At 41.0% G+C, this 21,302-nt stretch overlaps 1 protein-coding gene across 1 annotated transcript in view; it reads left to right on the forward strand.

The window, feature by feature from the left end:
* The first annotated feature begins 3,568 nt into the window (after nt 1–3,568).
* The window catches only part of DNAH8 (dynein axonemal heavy chain 8), a 377,771-nt gene continuing 360,037 nt past the window's right edge, over nt 3,569–21,302 (forward strand). The window contains exons 1-4 of the mRNA XM_045786311.2: nt 3,569–4,016; nt 4,127–4,261; nt 12,346–12,430; nt 17,396–17,547. Of these exons, the coding sequence (XP_045642267.2) occupies nt 3,603–4,016; nt 4,127–4,261; nt 12,346–12,430; nt 17,396–17,547 (786 nt within the window). The 5' untranslated portion in view covers nt 3,569–3,602. The remainder of the gene's footprint in view (nt 4,017–4,126; nt 4,262–12,345; nt 12,431–17,395; nt 17,548–21,302) is intronic.

A 21,302-nucleotide genomic window follows, 5' to 3' on the forward strand; every position in this document is an offset into this window, starting at 1 on the left:
ATGCACCGTGTTGTAAAACCACAGATAATCACTATCTAATCCCAGAACATTTCCATTACCCCAAAAAAGAAACCCAGGCCTATTAGCAGGTAAGCCCAATTCTTCCTTCCCCATCCCCTGACTACCACATCTATTTGCTGTCTCCGAGGATTTGCCTTTTCTGGACATTTCATGTAAATGGACTCATGCAATATGTGGCCTTTTGTGTCTGACTTCTACTTCGTGTGGTGTTTTCGAGATTCATCCATGCTGTAGCATGGGATGGTCCTTCATTCCTTCTTATGACAGAATAATATTCCATTATAAGGGTATGTCACATTTTGTTTACCCATTCATCACCTAACTGGACATTTGGGTTGTTTCCAATTTGAGCTCAATATGAACAATGCTGTCACGAACAATTTGTGTACACATTTTTGTGCAAACAGATGTTATCGATTCTCTTGGGTAGAATTGCTAGAATTCCACTAGGAGTGGAATCACTGGCTCATTTGCTAACCTATGTTTAGCTTTCTAAGGAACTGCCAAACTGTTTTCCTCAGAGGCTGCACAATTTTACATTCCCACCAGCAATGTATGAAGATTTAAATTTCTCTATGACCCTCTCAACACTTTTTGTTGTCTTTAAAAAAAATTCAGAGCCATCCTAGTGGGTGTAAAGTGCCATCTCATGGTGGTGTCGATTTGCATTTTCCTAGGGGCTAGTGGTGTTGAGTGTCTTTCCATGTGCTTGTTGGCCATGTGTTTTATATGTATAGAAATATATGTATTTATCAAGCATAGTGAACATATTTCACCAAGCATAGAAGTTGGCACTTAGTTGTTGACAATATTACTTCCCCAGTCTTCAACATGGAAAGCATATGTATGCTACCAAGACCTACCTTAAGTGACAGCTTCTCCTTAAAGATTTCCTTCTTGAGTTTTCTCCTGTGATGTTTACAGATTCCTGTGCACACCTTGGCTGGTTCTAAGGAAACTGTGAAGTGTTTGTTGGTACGTTTGCCTCCCTCATTAGGCTGTGAGCTCCTTGCCAGGGATTAGAGGTGAGAGAACAGTGCTGGTTTCAGGAATGGCCAGAGCTGCTGTGACCTCACGCAGCACCCAGGGCAAAGGCAATGGAAGAAACTGGACAGAGAGCTTGGAACTGAGTCAGGAAAGCCCTGGAGAACACAAGAATCTGTATTTGGCACCCAGAGGAGGACTTTTAGCAGGGCAGGGATATGATATGATCTGAAGTTCAGAAAGATCATTTTTGTCTCTGTAATTGGGTAAGACCTGTACCTTTTCTGGATCTTACTTTCATTAGCAATAAAAGGGGAGAGCTGAACTAGATAATTTCTAAGGGCTCCCCCCCCCCAGTTGTGAAATGATGTGCCATGCATCTCAGCTATCTGGACTCCTCAGGGAACGAACTGTGTTGGATAATAACATTTTTTGAAAATTTAATCTGTGCCAACACTTAAGAAATAGTAGCCATTTTTAGATGAAAAACTCACAAAGATTAATTTGCATACTTCCCTGACTTCTTAAATATCATATCACAATTCAATTTTCATCTTTCCTTGATGGCTTAAATAATAGTGGCTCTACAGTGACTTAAATAACTCTGTGGCTCTAGAGTGAGCCTTGGTTGCCTACAGAGAAGCTCTCCAGTCCTACTGAGCTCAGTCAGTGTATGTGTTTTACCTTTACGTTGAAATTAAAGTAAATTTTGCTTTGGTTTCAGAAACCAGACAACCGTGTCTGTTAATATCCTTTGAGAGCAGGCATGATTCTTTTACCGAGTAAAGTGAACCGTTTTGCAGAATTCAAAAGCATAGATTGGAGCAGAGTGACAGGCAGTTGCTGTGACTTCACTAATATGTATCACTATACTTGTTCTTGATGTACTGTAGGCAGCAGGATCAACTCTAGGCCAGTTTCCAGGGTAAACATGTAATGCACACACAACTCCTGGGTACTGTAGATCATCGTGTCCAATAATAACTCAGAGATGTTTGCTTGTTACTTTCCAAGAAAATTTACTCACATGTAAAGAAAACAGACTTTAGATTATGGTCAAGGAACAAAGACAAAAACTGGGATTTACAAAAGAGAGAGGAAAGAGGAACGAGAAGAAAAATCTGCAGTTTGGGAACAATTGTTTTGGTTTGCAGTTCTTGGACATGAGTGCTTAACTGGCAGCAAACAGATTGATCAGTTTGGGTATTTCCGTTCTCAAGGAGGCCAACTTACGGTATCGGGAAACAATTTCAGCTGTTGATGGGATCTTTGGAAAAGCTGGAGGGGGCAGCTGTGGGGTACAGGTTACAGGCTGTCTCTTTGTCTTATGGAGGGCTGCACCTGTCCCTCCATAAGAAACACCATCTAGCTTAGGCCAGGTGTGCACAAGTGTCCTCAGAATTTCTCATTAGCGAGCCTCTTTCTCTGTCTTCTTTTGAACTCTCTGCTTTGGAATTTCTGTTGTTGTTGTTCTTCAGGTGTTTACTATTATCCTGGCTTCTGGATTTTACCCTGAAAACTTGTTTATTTTGGTGGAGGTTCGATGACTATCCTATAATGTGATCTTTTATAGGTGACATTTTCTCCTGTTCCACTGGTGTACCCTGGTTTTCCTGGTTATGTGCTCATGATAACCTCTACACTCCTGTATAGGGCTTTTCTGATTGGATAGGTCAGATTTATACTTTATATGATACCATTCCTTCAATAAATAATCACCGTCACATTTTAGGGGCACACTGGGAACGCTGTTATAATAAAAAGTCCTTTGGAATAAGCTGGGAGCTGTAAGTATAGTCATTTTTCATTGGCTGCGTTGTGACGGTCTCTCATTGGCTGGGCTGTTGCTGGGGCAAGAAGAAAGTCTTAATCCCGCTGGGATGGGGAAGTAGTATCCACATGCAAGGTGGGACTCTTCCTGTTTGGTGTGCGGTTCATCACCAGTGGTAGGGCTGGTAGGGTGTGAGAGCTTCGCCCTGCTGGCATTCTGAATACATTCTAAATGAGATTTCCTTTTCTTAATTTTGACACCGCCAAGAGGATGTTTTATACTTTTTAGGACTTCTTGGATATGTTCCTGTAGATGAGATGGCTGGGCAGTTGAGTGTCTGGTTGGTGAGTTGTATCACAGCGTTCCTCAACTCAAGGAATATTTCAGTCCGTGTAGTTCTTCGCCTTGTCTCTTGAACAAGTCAGTACCTCAGCTCTAACACACGACTCTCAATCTTTTTTCAGCCTTTACATACCTGAGGACAGGTACCTTCCCATCAGTTGCAGTAATTACTATAATGGGGATGGGATGTGTGTGTGGGGGGTAGCAGCGCCCTAGAGTCATAGCATAGTCAGGAGGAGCGCTTAAAGTTTCAAAAAGCCCCTAGGTATACGTGTGCTGTCCCTCCTAAAAAAAAAATATATATATATATATATATTCACTAGTCCTGTGAATTTAGCTTCGTTAGTTAATACAGTAAGGGAGAAATAGATGATTTTGCTGCCTGTCTAGGTTCAAGGCAAAGAATAAATTAACAGAGAACGTTAAACTTATTATTCTAGGTTTTGAAGCTTAGGGTGCTCCACGGGAGGAAAAAGCGGATAACATGAGCGCGGAAGAAGGCGGTCCACCCCCTCCGGAAGAAGCCGCTCGTCCCGCTTCCGGAGAGGCGGAAGAGACTGCCCTCCGGAACCCAGGAGATGAGGCTCCGCCGCCTTCAGACGAACGGGCTCAGCGCCGCGCCACAGAGGCGGCCTCAGCCCTAGACGCCAGCTCTCTTTCCGAAGCAGGTCCTGCTACTTCTGGAAGTGATTACCTGAATTTCATTCCTTCTGAGGAAAGGATAATTCTTCCAGAGGACGATGAGCTGGATGCGCACCGAGTTCGACCTAGGCCTACACTGCGACTGGGTCAGTCCATGCTTTCGGAAATGCTTTCTCAGTCTTCCCGTCGATCGTCGCGATACCGCAGGAGCATGAGCGGCATTCCCAATCTACAGGAAACCTTAAAAGAGAGACAGGTTTTTCTTACAATAAGATTCTTCATGTGTGTCGCTTTTATGTCAAGTTAAACATTTTTGGTGGTTTTTCTTCATAGTGACAATTTCTACCTGTGGTTTTCATTCTTTAGGCAAGATTTAGAGATGCAAGGGAAAACCGAAAAATGAAAATTGACCCTTCATACAAATATATATTTGAAATTCTAGCAGAAAAGCTTGGCCTGGACTTAGTAACCGTTGAAGAATTAATTTTGGATTGTCCATCTGTAAGTTTAAATCTTACTATTTTTTAATTGTTCTTTGAGAGCTGATTGCTTTAAGAAGCTGTAGGCTTGTCATGAACAACAAAACACTTAGAAAGGGAAGGTTGAAATTTTACCTATTAGGGAAGTTTTATAGAACTGTAGCCAGTTGAATCATATTTCTAGTTATGTCTACTATTGAAGAGGAAGGGAAGGGAAGAGTTAGCTATTAGAATTTGGCTAAAATTCTGGGGCGCCTGGGTGGCTCAGTCGTTAAGCATCTGCCTTCGGCTCAGGGCGTGATCCCAGAGTCCTGGGATCGAGCCCCACATCAGGCTCCTCTGCTGGGAGCCTGCTTCTTCCTCTCCCACTCCCCCTGCCTGTGTTCCGTCCCTTGCTGGCTGTCTCTCTCTCTGTCAAATAAATGAATAAAATCTTAAAAAAAAAAAAAAGAATTTGGCTAAAATTCTAACTCAGAATGCCTTTAGATGTTAGAGGAATAGTTGAGCACAGGTAGAGTTAAATATTGTTAAAGTACAGGTTATGTGAACTACATATGCAAATCATTTGGGTAGATAAACTGCATACGTATGAGCTAGGGAACAATGACTTTTGCATGAGTATAGTTGAAAACAACAAGGTGGTTACCATGTATCTGAGCATGCCAGGGACAGCCCTAGATTATGCCTACTTTCCTGGCATAATTATTAGTAGCCCCTCCTTTCACTCCTAAAAGGTCCCAGTTTTGGCTGATGAATTTCTATGGTCACCCTCATTAGAGTAATATATGATAAGCTGTGACTTTCATAGAAGCTCCCAGAAACAGTATCACAGCTTCTTTTCTGATGGCTCCACTTCTAAATTAACTTTAAAAAAAAAAATACTACGGGTTGCTTGAGCTTTTTTACCAACCCTAGTTGTGGACTGGCCTGGAGCCCCAGCAAGACCAGGGAGCAGGTGCATACTGCTTGTAAGCTGATTGTCCACTGAATGCACTGGTGAGAGCGTTGGGTAGGGGGCAGTGTTGTGGCGAGGTTGTCATCACTGGGGTCCGTACCCTTTGCTTTTACAGGAACCAGTGAACTTGGGCAGAACTCTCTTAGCTTGCTCTAGGAGCCAAGATTCTGTGGAATGGTTCCTAAAGGAGTCTCTCTTGCTTGATTCAGTGTGTTGCCAAGTTCTGGAAAGTTGTCTGCCTTTTCTGTCAGGGCCCTTACAAAAGTTGAGAACTGGCAGTCCTCTGATAGTTTGAGTGGGATCTCTTGTTTTCCTGTTCCCTTAGAGTGTTATGGTGATCTGGGAATGTGATGCAAAGAGATCAATAACTGAGCTATTTAATGGTGAAAGATAGAAGAATGCATGAATTGTGCACATAAAACAAGAGGTGCCAGAGCAAGAAACTGGAAATACAGCCTAGTTCCTCAGGTCACCACAATTCCCTGCAGGAATGTACAGGTGTGGTCAAGGGGGGCTGCCTGGGTATGTGGACCGTGTGATCAGATAGACCCCTGTGTAGAAGGGCCCTGCACTTGGTTTAATGGTATTCTGTCACCACCTGGAAATTCTTTAAAAAAAATTTTTTTTTAATTCTTAAAAATTTTTTTTAAGTTTTCTAATTCCAGTATAGTTAACATAGTGTTATATTAGTTTCAGGTGAACAAAATAGTGATTCAACAGCTCTGTACATCACCTGGTGCTCATCATGATAAGTGTGGTCTTTAAAGCCCATCACCTGTTTCACCCATCCCCCACTGACCTCCCCTCTCGTAACCATCAGTTTGTTCTCTATAGTTAAGGGTCTGTTTCTTGGTTTGTCTGTCTGCCTGTCTGTCTGTCTTCTTTTTTTCCTTTGTTTGTTTTAGTTCTTAAATTTTACGTATGAATGAAATCACATGATATCTGTCTTTCTCTGACTGGCTTATTTTGCTTAGCATACTACCCTGTAGCTCCTCCGTCCAAGTTGTTGTGAATGTCAAGATTTCATTCTTTTTTATGGCTGAGTAATATTCCATGGTGTATATATGCCATATCTTTTTTACCCATTCATCTATCGATAGACACTTGAGCTGTCTCCATAACCTTATTGTAAATATTGTTGCAATAAACACAGAGGTACATGTATCCCTTTGAATTAATGTTCTTGGGTAAATACCCAATAGTGTGATTACTGAATGGTAGGGTAGTTCTACTTTTACTATTTTTACTTTTTGAGAAACCGCCATACTGTTTTCCACATGGCTGCACCAGTTTGCATTCATTCCTACCAACAGTGCACAAGGGTTCCTTTCTCTCCACATCCTTGCCAGCACTTGTTGTTTCTTGTGTTGTTGATTTTAGCCATTTTGACAGGTGTAAAGTGACATCTCATTGTAGTCTTGATTTGCATTTCCCTGATGATGAGTGATGTTGAGCATCTTTTCATGTGTCTTTTGGCCATCTGTATATCTTCTTTAGAGAAATGTCTGTTCATGTCTTCTGCCTGTTTTTAAATTGGACTATTTGGGGTTTTTTGATGTTGAGTTGTATCAGTTCTTTATATATTTTGGATACTAACCTTTTTATCAGATATATCATTTGTGAATATCTTCCTCCATTCAGAAAGTTGCCTTTTTGTTTTATTGATTGTTTCCATTGCTGCGCAGAAGCTTTTTATTTTGATGTAATCCCAATAGCGTATTTTTGCTTTTATTTCCCTTGCCTCAGGAGACCTGTCTAGAAAAATGTTGCTATGGCTGATGACAGAGAAATTATTGCCTATGCTCTCTTCTAGGATTTTTATGGTTTCACGTCTCACATTTAGGTCTTTAATCCATTTTGCATTTAATTTTGTGTATGTGTAAGAAAGTGGTCCAGTTTCATTCTTTTGCGTGTAGCTGTCCAGTTTTCCCAGCACCATTTGTTGAAGAGACATTCTTTTTCCCATTGCGTATTCTTGCCTTTTTTGTCGAAGATGAATTGACCATAACCACCTTGAAATTCTTTTTTTTTTTTAATATTATTTATTTATTTGACAGAGACAGCCAGCGAGAGAGGGAACACAAGCAGAGGAAGTGGGAGAGGAAGAAGCAGGCTCCTAGCAAAGGAGCCTGATGTGGGGCTCGATCCCAGAACGCTGGGATCACGCCCTGAGCCGAAGGCAGATGCTTAACGACTGCGCCACCCAGGCGCCCCTGCAATTTTTTTTTTTTTTTAAAGATTTAGTTTTAATTCCAGTTGGTTTACATATAGTGTAATGTTAGATTCCGGTGTACAATATAGGGATTCAACACTTGCATACAACATCTGATGCTTGTCACAAGTACACTCCTAATCCCCATCACCTATGTAACTCATCCCCCTCAACCAGCTCTCCTCTAGTCACCGTCAGTGTGTTCTCCATAGTTAAGTCTGTTTCTTGGTTTGTCTCTTTGTTTCTTTGCCTACCCCATATACTAACATCCATCCATTTGCATGGCAAGATTTCACTTTTTTATGGCTGAGTAATTTTCCATTGTATATTATACCAAATCTCTCCCCACCCCACAGATATAGAATTAGGGTTTGGTTTAGGGCTAGAATAAGGGTTAGGGTTAGGGCCAGTGTGATTGTATGTGCCTATTATCTTACAGTTCAGAGACCACTCCGGAAGGATAAGTTTAGGGTTAGGTTAGGATTAGTGTTGGGGTTAGGGTGTGTGTTTGGGTTAGGATAGGGTTTTTGCTTAGAATAATGCTTTCTACCTCCAACCACATCTTTGCAAATGGTACGATTTCATTCTTTTTTGTGGCTGAATAATATTCCATCATGTATGTATACCAAATCTTTTTTTTTCCCCCCCTCAGATCCTGAATTAGGGCTCTGTATAGGGCTAGAATAAGGAGTAGGGTTAGGGTTAGGGCCAGTATGAGGGTATTTGCCTATCATCCTGCAGTTCAGAGACCTCTCCAGAGGGATAAGTTTAGGGTTATGGTTATGGTTATGGTTATGGTTATGGTTATGGTTACGGTTACAGTTAGGGTGAGGGATTAGTGGTTAGTGGTAGGGGTTAGGGTTTGGGTTTGGGTTAGAATTAGGTTTAGAGCTAGGTTTAGGGTGAGGGTGATGGTATGTGTTTAGTATCCTGCAGTTCAGAGACCTTTCCAGAGGTTAGGTTTAGGGTTAGAGATAGGGTTAGAGGTAGGGTTTAGGGGTTACTGGTAGGAGTAGGGTTAGGTTTAGGGTCAGGGTTAAGATTAGGGTTAGGGTTAGGGTTTGTGCTTGGCATCCCGGAGATCAGAGAACTGTCCAGAAAAATAAAACCTCAGACTTCTGATAGGTTGAAAATAAACACGGCAACCATCCACAGAGCTGAGGTAAAGATGGGTTTTAACCCTCTAAATACTCTACTTTTTAAATTAAGTTTTTATTTAAATTCCAGTTAACGTACAATGTAATATTAGTTGCAGGTGTCGAATTAGTGATTCAACACTTATGTACAACACCTGGTGCCCATCACAGCAAGTGCTCTCCTTAGTCCCCATCACCTCTTTCCCCATCATGTCACCCGCCTCCCTTCTGTTAACCGTCAGTTTCTTCTCTCCAGTTAGGGGACTCCATCTTGAAATTCTGAATCATTTTTTAACAAGTGTTCCTGCATTTTTATTTTTCTGTGGGCCTATAACTCACAAATTCTGTAGCCTGTCCTGGCTGTGGATGATACCATCCATATAGCAAGATAGGTGATCAGCATTGTTTCACCTGAACATTGGTAGGCTATAAATTTGGTTCATTACGGTTGGAATCCCAGCAGCTCTGCAAACGGTCTAGGGCCTAGACGTTGGCACAGGCTAGTACCTTCAGAGAAGGACAACTGCTAGGACTAAGTCAGGGATATGGGTGCCTGCAGAGCTGGTAATCTTACTCTTAAATATTTGCCAGCTGGCTCTCTGGGCTGATACTCTCTGCTTGGAGGAAGTGCTGGCCAAGAAGTGGGAGTGTCCTAGGCCTGCAAACCCTTCCATTTCTCATTCCTGGAGAATGTCTTGTACTTTGGGTCTGTGTGCTTAGTCTGTTCCTGTAAGCCGTCGTGGCCCAGGTTAGACACTGCTTAGGCTGCACATCTAGGAAGTCTAGGGAAATGGAGGTCTTAAGGGAAGACTCAAACCAGGAAAGCTGTTTCCATAATAGCTGTTTAGCAGTTGCAAAACCACAGTGGAGGGGAGATAGTGCAACCAGGAGGGAAACCAATCTCAAAATCTGGGAGAGATCAGAATGCTTATTTGGTTGAAGGGACAAGGCAAGCACCTAAATTGGCATCAAGATTGGTGGACAGGTGAACAAGGAGATGGAACCATGAACGAGGGGTCGCCTGGTTTGGTGTGGTGATTTGGGAAAATGGATGTATGGAAGGGTTTTCCTTTCATGTGAAGCATGGTATAGCAATCCAGAGTGAAAGCAGCTCATTAAAGGTTCCACAAAAGGGTGGACAGTAGAGGGTGTGACGGTCATTTTGTTTGCCTTCAGATCTGTTATCCAGTCTTTGCCACACACTCTGTGGCCCGGAAGGCTGACCTCTCTAGAACCCATCACCTGGGCTCCCTTGCTCTCTGGCTTGTACAGGACTCAGTCACAAGGAGGCTCCATCAGGAGATAGGAGGGCAGACGGGGAGACAAGTCTGACCTCTCCCTGCTTGGCCATATTTTCTGGCTACAGCCATATCTTCTAACTACAGTTCTTCCCAAGCTATTCTCCTTCCATAGCTCTGTGTCCACCTGCTTCCAGCTACCCCCTTCCCCCACTTATCACACTTTCAGGCCTTGGCTGGTGCTGCTTTTTCCTTTGTTGATCGTTCTGCTGTTGCTGCTGATGTCACAGCTTCCCTTAACCCTGCTCTGGCCTCTAGAAGTAGCCTCTTTATTGTAAAGTTTCTTCAGAAACCCATTTTTGGGATTTCTTTTCTTGCCAGGATCCTGACCAGTACAGAAATTTCTACCGCATTGGTGTCCATGGTTTTGCTGCTCTCTTCATTCAGCACTGCTCAGGATAATCTCAGACTATTTTGCTTTCCTGGCTTCTGTGAGGGTGTTTTCCAAAGTCATGCAACAGCAGTGTGGTTCTGTGGATGGAACACAGCCCTGGAGGCCCAAGGCTGGCATCATCACTGGGGTCTGTACCCTTTGCTTTTACAAGGACCAGTGAACTTGGGCAAAACTCTCTTAGCTTGCTCTAGGAACCAAGATTCTGTGGGATGGTTCCTAAAGGAGTCTCTCTTGTTCGATTCAGTGTGTTGCCAAGCTCACACAACTTGTGTTGTGTGTCTTTGGGTCTTTTACTCAAGTTCTTTTTTTTTTTTTTTTTTTTTAAAGATTTTATTTATTTATGTGACAGAGACAGCCAGCTAGAGAGGGAACACAAGCAGAGGGAGTGGGAGAGGAAGAAGCAGGCTCCCAGCAGAAGAGCCTGATGTGGGGCTCGATCCCAGAACGCTGGGATCACGCCCTGAGCCAAAGGCAGACGCTTAACTGCTGTGCCACCCAGGTGCCCCTACTCAAGTTCTTTTTAGCTTTACTTTTCTCTTCTGCAAGAGGGGCATAATAATGCCACCTTATCTAGTGCAAGGCAGTGATAAAGCTCAGATAAACTATTTGTAAAATGTAAAAAGTGAATTTTTAATTTGCAATTATGATTTCGTCCCATGACAACATTCACTCTCCTGGTCTCAGGAGTACAGAGTGTCTAAAAAATAAGAATTTGTTGAATTTGATATTGTAATGTCTTTTTATCATACGTATGTCCTCTATTTTTGATAATTTGGACACTTTCAAGTCCGATGGGTCATACAGTCAAATACAGCAAGAAAGTATTTATGGGACTGGGCAAGAATTGCTGTGCTGACAGTTTCTGTATCTTTCAGATTGTAATTATGCAAGAGTTAAGTTTGTGTGTGAGATGGAAGAGTAGAAAATGAAGGGCTAGAATTTGGTACGTCTGTGTGGCTCTGTTTCATTTCCTGGGATGGTGGTTCCCAAATGGGGTCCCAGAACCAGCAGGAACTTTTAAGAGATTTATTTATTTCAGAAAGAGAGAGAGGGCATATGAGTCAGGGGAGGACCAGAAGGGGAAGGAGAGGGAGTATCTCAAGCAGACTCCCTGCTGAGCGCAGAGACCCATGTGGGGCTCGAACTCATTGACGCTGAGATCATGACGTGAGCTGAAATCAAGAGTCAGATGTTCAACTGACCGAGCCATCCAGGCACCCCTCACCTGGAACTTTTTAGAAATGCAAGTCCTCAGGGCCAGGATTCTGTATTTTTTAAAAGCCCTAGGTGCTTCTCTGATGCACACTAAAGTTTGAGAACCATTGTCCTAGAGGGAGAGGCTTTGCTAGATCTGGAGTACCTCCCACATGTGGCCAGGAAGTGAAGAGAAACCCACCGTTCAAGAGAGACATTTAGGTATGGACTCCGTGGACTAAATGCAGTGGGTTGAGTAACGTTGTGTTTCCCGGCTGGTGTGTGAGGATTTTTGTTAACGTGACCTGTTTCTTTTTCCATTTGCCTAAGATATGACGCTGACTTAGAAGTAATTAAATAAGAGCTTCATGCTCATAAATATGAGAGACTGGCATTATAATAATTTGTTTTTATATTAGTTTGGCTACAATATGGGTCAAATGACAGTTGATGAAAACATAATTACCCAAATAATTGATCCAAAACCACAATTAGTTGGTAAGGCAAGTTTTCTGTTTGCCAAGTCAGCTTTTAAGAATACTTTATTTTAATAATAATTCTTTATATTTACCTTCAGCTGTACTCACTCATTTACTCCTATAAGATTCTGTGAGGCAGGGTCAGGTAAGCGGCTGCCTACTTACACATGTAGATCATTAGTGTCGGTTCAGAAATAGAATTCACCATGTATTTCATGGTAATTTTGGAGTTAAAGTTGTTCAAATTCTAATCCTGCTTCTGATGTCCCTGTCACTATGTATCTCGAATAAAGTCTTTGAGCCTCTTTTTTTCCCTTTAATCTACAAAATGATGAGGATAAAGGCATGTGCAATGCCTAGCCCAGGGCGTGGTTCATTTTATTGTAGCTAATATCACTAGTCGTTTTACTGATCATCATTTTCTCTTTTATTTAACAGCTGGAAGCATTTGCTCATTTTTTTATGAAAGATGGTTGTAAGACATTGAAATTTTTGTACCAGGAAGGAGATGTCCCTGGCCTTGGTAAGGGTATTTTATGAGGGCAATGTGCTGGCTATTAGGTAATGAATGTTAAAGTGCAGAACATCTTTTCTCTTATAAATAGATAGATATTTATAAAGATTATATATTCATATAGAAATATATTTATAAAGAAAATTTATCAGACGCATGTGTGTGGAAAAGAGAGTGTCTTTTTTTAAAAAGATATATTTATTTGAAAAAAATAAATATTTATTTATTTGAGAGAGAAAGTGTGAGCAGGGAGGGGTGGAGGAGGAGGGAAAGAGAATCTCAAGCAGACTCTGTGCTGAGCATGATCCTAAGATCATAACCTGAGCCAAAATCAAGAGCTGGACGCCCAACCGACTGAGCCACACAGGTGCCCCCCCCCAAAAAAAGTGTCTTAAAAACAATACATTTTCAGCCCAAATATATATTTCAGGCATTCCTGTAAGTTAAGGAGAAAACACACTTATAGAAATCATCGCTATCTCCTGGCAGATATGTGCTTTCACTAGAATGTAATTCCATTTTCCCTGAAACAGGTGGAGGCATTTTGCACACAGGTTTTCAGGTGACTAGTAATAGTCGGGAAACCATGTGAGAGCTCAGCAGCTGTCCCTGTGGTCTTGGGTCAGCGTCTTGTGTCTGCTGCAGCTGTCAGTTGGAATATCCGGCTGCCTTACTATTGGCAGGATTTCTACAATAATTAACACTTTAGCAGGATGTGAAACTTTTGTCGTAATAACCAGGTGCATGGGCCATCCTTTTGGTTTTAGACTACTTATCTTTGAAGTCCTATGGATTGTCCCTCCTATTGGTTCTTTCTCATTTTTCTCCTCTGCTGCTTTTAGGTGAGGCTCAGAGCTCATGCCTGCCCTGGTATTCTAGATTGAAAACCCATAGATCTGAGACCAGATTCCCTCTCTGAAGTTCACACTGCTTATTCCTTTAAAAGCAAATCTTTTATCCAGTGTGTGTGTGTGTGTGTGTGTGTGTGTGTGTGTGTGTGTATATATATATATATATATATTTATATACACCACATCTTCTTTATCCATTCATCTATGGATGGACACTTGGGTTGCAGCCATAAAAAAGAATGAAATCTTGGGGCACCTGCGTGGCTCAGTCAATTAAGCATCTGCTTTCGGCTCAGGTCATGATCCCAGGATCAAGGGATCCAGTCCCACATCTGGCTCTTTGCTCAGCAGGGAGCCTGCTTCTCCCTCACCCTCTGCCTGTCCCCCCTGCTCATGCTCTCTCTCTCTCTCTCAAATAAATAAAATATTAAAAAAAAATGAAATCTTGCTATTTGCAACAACATGGGTGGATCTAGAGGGTATCATACTAAATGAAATAAGTCAGTCAGAGAAAGACAAATACCATAGGATTTCACTTATATGTGGAATTTAAGAAACAAAACAAGGAACCAAGAAAAAAAGAGACAAACAAACAAACAAACAAAAAACCAGCCTCTTAAATACAGAGAACAAGGGGTGGTTTCTAGAGGGCAGGTGGGTGGAGGACTGTGTGGAATAGATAAAGGGGATTAAGAGCACCCTTATCTTGGTGAGCACTGAGAAATACATAGAATTATTGAATCATTACATTGTACACCTGAAACTAGTCTAACACTGTATGTTATCCTTCAGTAAAAATTCTAAAAAGAAAACCTTTTATTGTGCTGCCAGTTATTGGGTTGGGCCCAACCCCCCCATTTCTCTGCTAAGGCCCATTGTAATCTGGACACACAGTGTTTGTTGAGCTAGCTCTGCTATTCTTGCAGACGTGAATTTGCTGCTCCCTTTAAGCCAGTCTCTTCTTTGTTTTCTGGACATTCCAGGGTCATTTCTGTGCCCTTTGCTCTGCCTTCCTGACGCTCTCAGAATGCCTTTCTTCTCTATACCCAGCCAAATCCTATCCCTCCTCTGATCATGTCCCACATTCTCTTTTCTACAGAGCCTGCCCAGGGTTTTCCAAACCCATCCATCACTTTTCTCCAGACTCCTCCTGTCTCATTTAATGCTTGTGTTGTGAAATACAGCACTTGATTATGTTCTATTTTCCTCTACTTCTTTAATATAAGAAAATACCTACAATGAGAAGGAAAATGAAAACCACCCACATTCTCGGCTATTTGGAATAAGCACTGTTAATTCCTTGATGAAGATTCCTCGATAACTTCTTTTTCCCCTCTTTATTTGGAGAAAAGGAGGGAGGGAAAGAGAGAAAGTTATGTATAATATAGTGCATGTGTGTATATATGCATATATACATAGAGTAGGATCCTTCTTTTGTAATATGTAGATAATATGTGGATAATTTTTAAAAATAACTATGTGTGTAGATAATATTTAATATGTAGATATATATATAAAATTACATATATATATATATATATATATATATATATATATATATATATATATACCCTACAAAAGTGGGATCCGACTCTACATGTTATTTTATGGTGGCTTTTATAATTTGTTTATGTTCTCTTCGTCATGCCACTGGATACCTTTTTTACAATTAAATTTCAAACAGCTGCATTTTATTTCATTAAACTAATATAACTATAATTTTCAAAACTTATCTCTTATTGTTAGAACTTAGGTTGTTTATAACTTTTTGCTTTTTTAAACAATGCCTCAGTGATTGTAACTGAAGCTAATGTAGATTAGGAAGACTTTAGGAAGAATTCTCAGGAGGGGAATTGGCAGAAGAAAAGATGTGTGTGTGTGTGTGTATACACACACACACACACACACATATATACACACAGACATATATATTTTTTATTTGAGAGAGAGAGAGCCTGTGTGCCTGAGGGGAGGGAGGAGTAGGGGAGGAGGGAGAGAGAGAATCCCAAGCAAGCTTCATATTCAGCACAAAGCCCAAGGCAGGGCTCAATCTCACATGACCTGCGCTGAAATCAAGAGTTGGAGGCTTATCAGACTGAGCCATTCAGGTGCCTTAAGATAGGTATATTTTTAATTGTTATTTTGCTACCTAGGAAGGTAGTACATTTATTAGCTTGGTAACTATTCCTCTACATGTCTTTTTTATGTGCATCTGCTAATATATAAATGCTTATTATCATTTGAAAATGTTATATAATACATTTTATTCTTGATTTGGGTTTTGCATTTGACGTATAGCCTAGACATTTTCTATGGCATTATATATAGATTTACCTCATTTTTAAAATGCTGTTCAGGGGTCCCTGGGTGGCTCAGTTGCTTGAACGTCTGACTCTTGATTTTGGCTCTCAGCTCATGATCTTGGGGTCCTGGGATAGAGCCCCACATTGGGCTCCCTGCTCAGTGGGGAGTCTGCTTGACCCTTTCCCTCTGCCTCTGCCCACACTTGTGTTCTCTCTCTCTCTCTCTCAAATAAATAAATAAAATCTTTTAAAAAAAAGCTTTAAAAATGCTGTATTCTGTGGTATAGCTGCATGGTGATTTTTAGAAAATATTCCCCGGTTGATGGGTGTACAGAATATGTAGATATATAGAGAACATGTTTAGATGTAGGTAATGGAAGTCCAAATAACTAACAAATGTGTTAAATGTGTGAAGTGTCTTAAACAAATAGGGTATCTGTTTTGCTCTTATCACAAGGTGGGCAGTGGCTGGCAATGGTTCAAATGCTCAGCATTGTCATCAGAAACCCAGATTATTTTTTTCTTTCTAGTCTGCATTTTTAACATGTTGGCTTTTGTGTTCATGTTTGCCCCATATGGTTGTAAGATGAAGCTCTAGACATCACATTCAAGTTCAAGGTGCTTGTGGGAAAGGGCCTCACCTCTCCCCTTTATCAAGGAAGCATAAGCCCGTCTAATGTCTTATCAGCCAGAACTGTGTCACGTGGCTACCATAGGTGTTAGGCTGAGAAAGCAGGTGTCCTTGGGGATGTACGCATTGCTGGATGAGACAGTGGGTTTTCCTATCAAGGAAAAAGGGGAGGGAGGTTATTAAGGGTAGAGGTACCTCTCCATGCCAACCCCCATGAATGAGCATTTGAGCTCTTACATACTGTGTATGAGGGTTCTTTGGTTGTAGGCAACAGCAATAGACTCTGGCTTACAGAACCAAAAAAAAAAAAAAATGTCTGGGCTGTTCACAAAATTGAGAACTAGTCGAACCACCAGGACTTGGGAAGGACAAGAATAGAGCATTTCCACAGATTTCAGGGCAGTGTCTTTAGGATTCATCACTAGATTGACATCTCTCAAATCCCTTTTTACATTTGTGTGCCTCCAGTCAGGACTGACATTCTTGCAGACAGTCTGATCAGTCTGGTTTGCACATGCCCTCCACGGCAGGGACCTGAGACTGGGGTCCTCCAGAATCACAGGACAGGAGGAATCCCCCACACCCAAAGGAGGGAAGGCTGGGAAGACAAAATATTTTCATGGTTTTGGGACGGGGATTTTAAAATTTCTTTTATCAAATTTTAAACTGTGAATAAGAAGACTGTCACATTTTGCTTATTAATAGTACAACCAACCATCTGACAAAATTATCAATTTTTAATCGTTTTTAAAATTAAATGATTAATTTTCACTGAAATCACGTTGAGGAAGAATTTAATATAACTTGGGGTCGCTATGAGTGGATTCACCAGGGGGCTAAATCCTCTCTGGGGAGTCAGTGATGCTTGGGTTTCAGCCAAGATCTGAAAGAAAAGTAGGAATTGGGGAGACAAAGGGCCTGAGATTGGGTAGAACAGTCTGTGTGAAGGCCCTGCCTGAGGCAAGGCCAAAAGGAACAGAAGTGCAGAACTCGGGGAAAGGAAGCAGAGGAGGCTGGACTTCAAGTATTCCAGTTAGTAATGTCTTTCTGTAGACAAAGAAAATTATTACACTCCTATCAAAAACTCCTTACAGTAAAACAGAGCAAGAAACAATGCCGTAAGATCCACAGTCATCTACCATAGTCGATCCATTACCTATCACACTGCATTCTTGACTTTTGTTTTCAGAATGTGGTCGAACTATCGCTGGAGCAGCCAAAGGGGCAAAAATGATGAGATTGTATATAGACAATGCAGCCCCGGAGAAACTAAAAGGATTATGTATATTTTTTGTTCGCTGTCACAATGATATTGCGATAAATATTAAAAATATTCACGAGGTATGTTTGCATTTTTCAAGTATATAGTTAAATGTTTTTTCTAGCTTAATTGAGATGTAACTGACATAAAACATTGTGTAAGTGTAAGCTGTATATAACATGTTGATTTATTTTTTTAATAAAAATTTTTTAACATGTTAGTCACCATACAGTACATCCCAAGTTTTTGATGTAAAGTTCCATGATTCATTACTTGCGTATAACACCCAGTGCACCATGCAATACGTGCCCTCCTTAATACCCATCACCAGCCTATCCCGATCCTCCACCCGCCTCCCCTCTGAAGCCCTCAGTTTGTTTCCCAGAGTCCATAGTCTCTCATGCTTCATTCCCCCTTCTGTTTACCCCCCCTTCATTCTTCCCTTCCTTCTCCTACCGATCTTCCTACTTCTTATGTTCCATAAATGAGTGAAACCATATGATAATTGTCATTCTCTGCTTGACTTATTTCGCTTAGCATTATCTTCTCCAGTGCCGTCCATGTTGCAGCAAATGTTGTGTAATCGTTCTTTTCAATGGCTGAGTAATATTCCATTGTATATATGGACCACATCTTTTTTTTTTTTTTTTAATGACTTTTTATTATATTATGTTAGTCACCATACAGTACATCCCCGGTTTCCGATGTAAGGCTCGATGATTCATTAGTTGTGTATAACACCCAGTGCACCATGCAATACGTGCCCTCCTTACTACCCATCACCAGTCTATCCCATTCCCCCACCCCCCTCCCCTCTGAAGTCCTCAGTTTGTTTCTCATAGTCCATACTCTCTCATGCTTCATCCCCCTTCTGATTACCCCCCCTTTCTTTATCCCTTTCTTCCCCTACCGATCATCCTAGTTCTTATGTTCCATAGATGAGAGAAATCATATGATAGTTGTCTTTCTCTGCTTGACTTATTTCACTTAGCATTATCTCCTCCAGTGCTGTCCATGTTGTAGCAAATGTTGAGAACTCGTTCTTTCTGATAGCTGAGTAATATTCCATTGTATATATGGACCACATCTTCTTAATCCAGTCATCTGTTGAAGGACATTTTGGCTCCTTCCACGATTTAGCTATTGTGGAAATTGCTGCTATGAACATTGGGGTGCATATGGCCCTTCTCTTCACTACGTCTGTATCTTTGGGGTAAATACCCAGTAGTGCAATGGCTGGATCATAGGGTAGCTCAATTTTTCACTTTTTAAGGGACCTCCACACTGTTTTCCAGAGTGGCTGTACCAACTTGCATTCCCACCAACAATGTAGGAGGGATCCCCTTTCTCCACATCTCTCCAACAATTGTTGTTTCTTGCCTTGTCTGTTTTTGCCATTCTAACTGGCGTAAGGTGGTATCTCAGTGTGGTTTTGATTTGAATTTTCTTGATGGCTAATGATTTTGAACATTTTTTCATGTGTCTGTTAGCGATTTGTCTGTCTTCATTGGAAAAGTGTCTGTTCATATCTTCTGCCCATTTTTTGATTTGTTTATTTGTTTCTCGTGTATTGAGTTTGAGAAGTTCTTTGTAGATCTTGGATACCAGTCCTTTATCTGTAGTGTCATTTGCAAATATCTTCTCCCCTTCCGTGGGCTGCCTCTTAGTTTTTCTGACTGTTTCCTTGGATGTGCAGAAACTTTTAATCTTGATGAAGTCCCATAAATTCATTTTATCTTTTGTTTCTCTTGCCTTTGGGGATGTGTCATGAAAAAGGTTGCTTTGGCCGATGTCGTAGAGGTTGTTGCCTATGTTCTCCTCTAGAATTTTGATGGATTCCTGTCTCACATCGAGGTCTTTCATCCATTTGGAGTTTATTTTTGTGTATGGTGTGAGATAGTGGTCAAGTTTCATTCTCTTGCATGTAGCTGTCCAAGTTTCCCAGCACCATTTATTGAAGAGACTGTCTTTTTCCCACCGGATGTTTTTTCCTGCTTTATCAAATATTAGTTGCCCAAAGAGCCGAGGGTCCATTTCTGGGCTCTCTATTCTGTTCCATTGGTCTATGTGTCTGTTTTTGTGCCAGTACCATGCTGTCTTTGTGATCACAGCTTTGTAGTACAGCTCGAAATCCGGCATTGTGATGCCCCCAGCTTTGTTTTTCCTTTTCAACAGTTCCTTGGCGATTCGGGGCCTTTTCTGTTTCCATACAAATTTAAGGATTGTTTGTTCCAGTTCTTTGAAAAATGTCCTCGGTATTTTGATCGGGATAGCATTGAAAGTGTAGATTGCTCTGGGTAGCATGGACATTTTAACTATGTTAATTCTTCCGATCCATGAGCATGGAATATCTTTCCATCTTTTTATGTCTTCCTCAATGTCTTTCAAGAGTGATTTATAGTTTCTAGAATATAGGTCCTTTACGTCTCTAGTTAAGTTAATTCCAAGGTAACGTATGGTTTTTGGTGCTATTGTAAATGGGATGGATTCCCTAATTTCTCTTTCCTCGGTCTCATTATTCATGTATAGAAATGCAACTGATTACTGAGCATTTATTTTGTATCCTGCCACGTTACTGAATTGCTCTATAACTTCTAATAGTTTGGGAGTGGCTTCTTTTGGGTTTTCCATATAGAGTATCATGTCATCTGCAAAGAGAGACATCTTGACTTCTTCTTTGCCAATTTGAATACCTTTGATCCCTTTTTGTCGTCTGATTGCTGTTGCAAGGACTTCTAGTACTATGTTGAATAATAGTGGCGAGAGTGGGCATCCTTGTCGAGTTCCTGATCTTAAGGGAAAGGCTTCCAGCTTTTCCCCATTGAGAATAATATTTGCAGTAGGCTTTTCATAGATGGCTTTTATGAGACTGAGAAATGTACCTTCTATTCCTACACTCTGAAGGGTTTTAATCAGGAAAGGATGCTGTATTTTGTCAAATGCTTTTTCGGCATCGATTGAGAGGATCATATGGTTCCTGAGTCTTTTCTTGTTGATATGATGTATCAGGCTGATTGATTTGCGAATATTGAACCACGCTTGCATCCCAGGTATGAATCCCACTTGATCGTGATGGATAATCCTTTTAATGTACTGTTGGATTCTATTAGCAAGTATCTTGTTGAGGATTTTGGCGTCCATATTCATTAGGGAAATCGGTCTGTAATTCTCCTTTTTGAGGGGGTCTTTGCCTGGTTTGGGGATCAAGGTAATATTGGCCTCATAGAATGAGTTTGGTAGCTTTCCTTCTGTTTCTATTTTTTGAAATAGCTTTAGGAGAATAGGTATTATTTCTTCTTTGAATGTTTGGTAGAATTCCCCAGGAAAACCATCCGGGACTGGAGTTTTGTTATTTGGAAGGTTGTTTATCACTGACTCAATTTCTTCATAATTAATTGGCCTGTTTAAGGAATCAATTTCTTCCGGTTTCAATCTTGGTAGTTTATAGGTTTCCAGGAAGGATTCCATCTCTTCCAGATTGCTTAGTTTATTGGCATATAGCTGTTGATAAAAATTTCTAATAATCCTTCAATTTCTATGGTGCTCGTCGTGACCTCTCCTTTTTCATTCATAATTTTAATAATCTGGGTCCTTTCTCTTTTCTTTTGGATAAGTGTTGCCAGTGGTCTGTCAATTTTATTGATTCTCTCAAAGAACCAGCTTCTAGTCCTGTTGATCTGCTCTACTGTACTTCTGGTTTCTGCTTGATTGATTTCAGCTCTAATTTTGGTCAACTGCTTCCTCGTGCGTGGATTAGGCCTGTCCCTCTGTTGCTGTTCCAGCTTCTTGAGGTGAGAATATAAAAACTGCATTTTCGATTTTTCTATTCTTTTGA

This window comes from Ursus americanus, chromosome 32 (genome assembly GCF_024610735.1).
Source record: "Ursus americanus isolate L20-20 chromosome 32, mUrsAme1.1.p, whole genome shotgun sequence".
NCBI lineage: Eukaryota > Metazoa > Chordata > Mammalia > Carnivora > Ursidae > Ursus > Ursus americanus.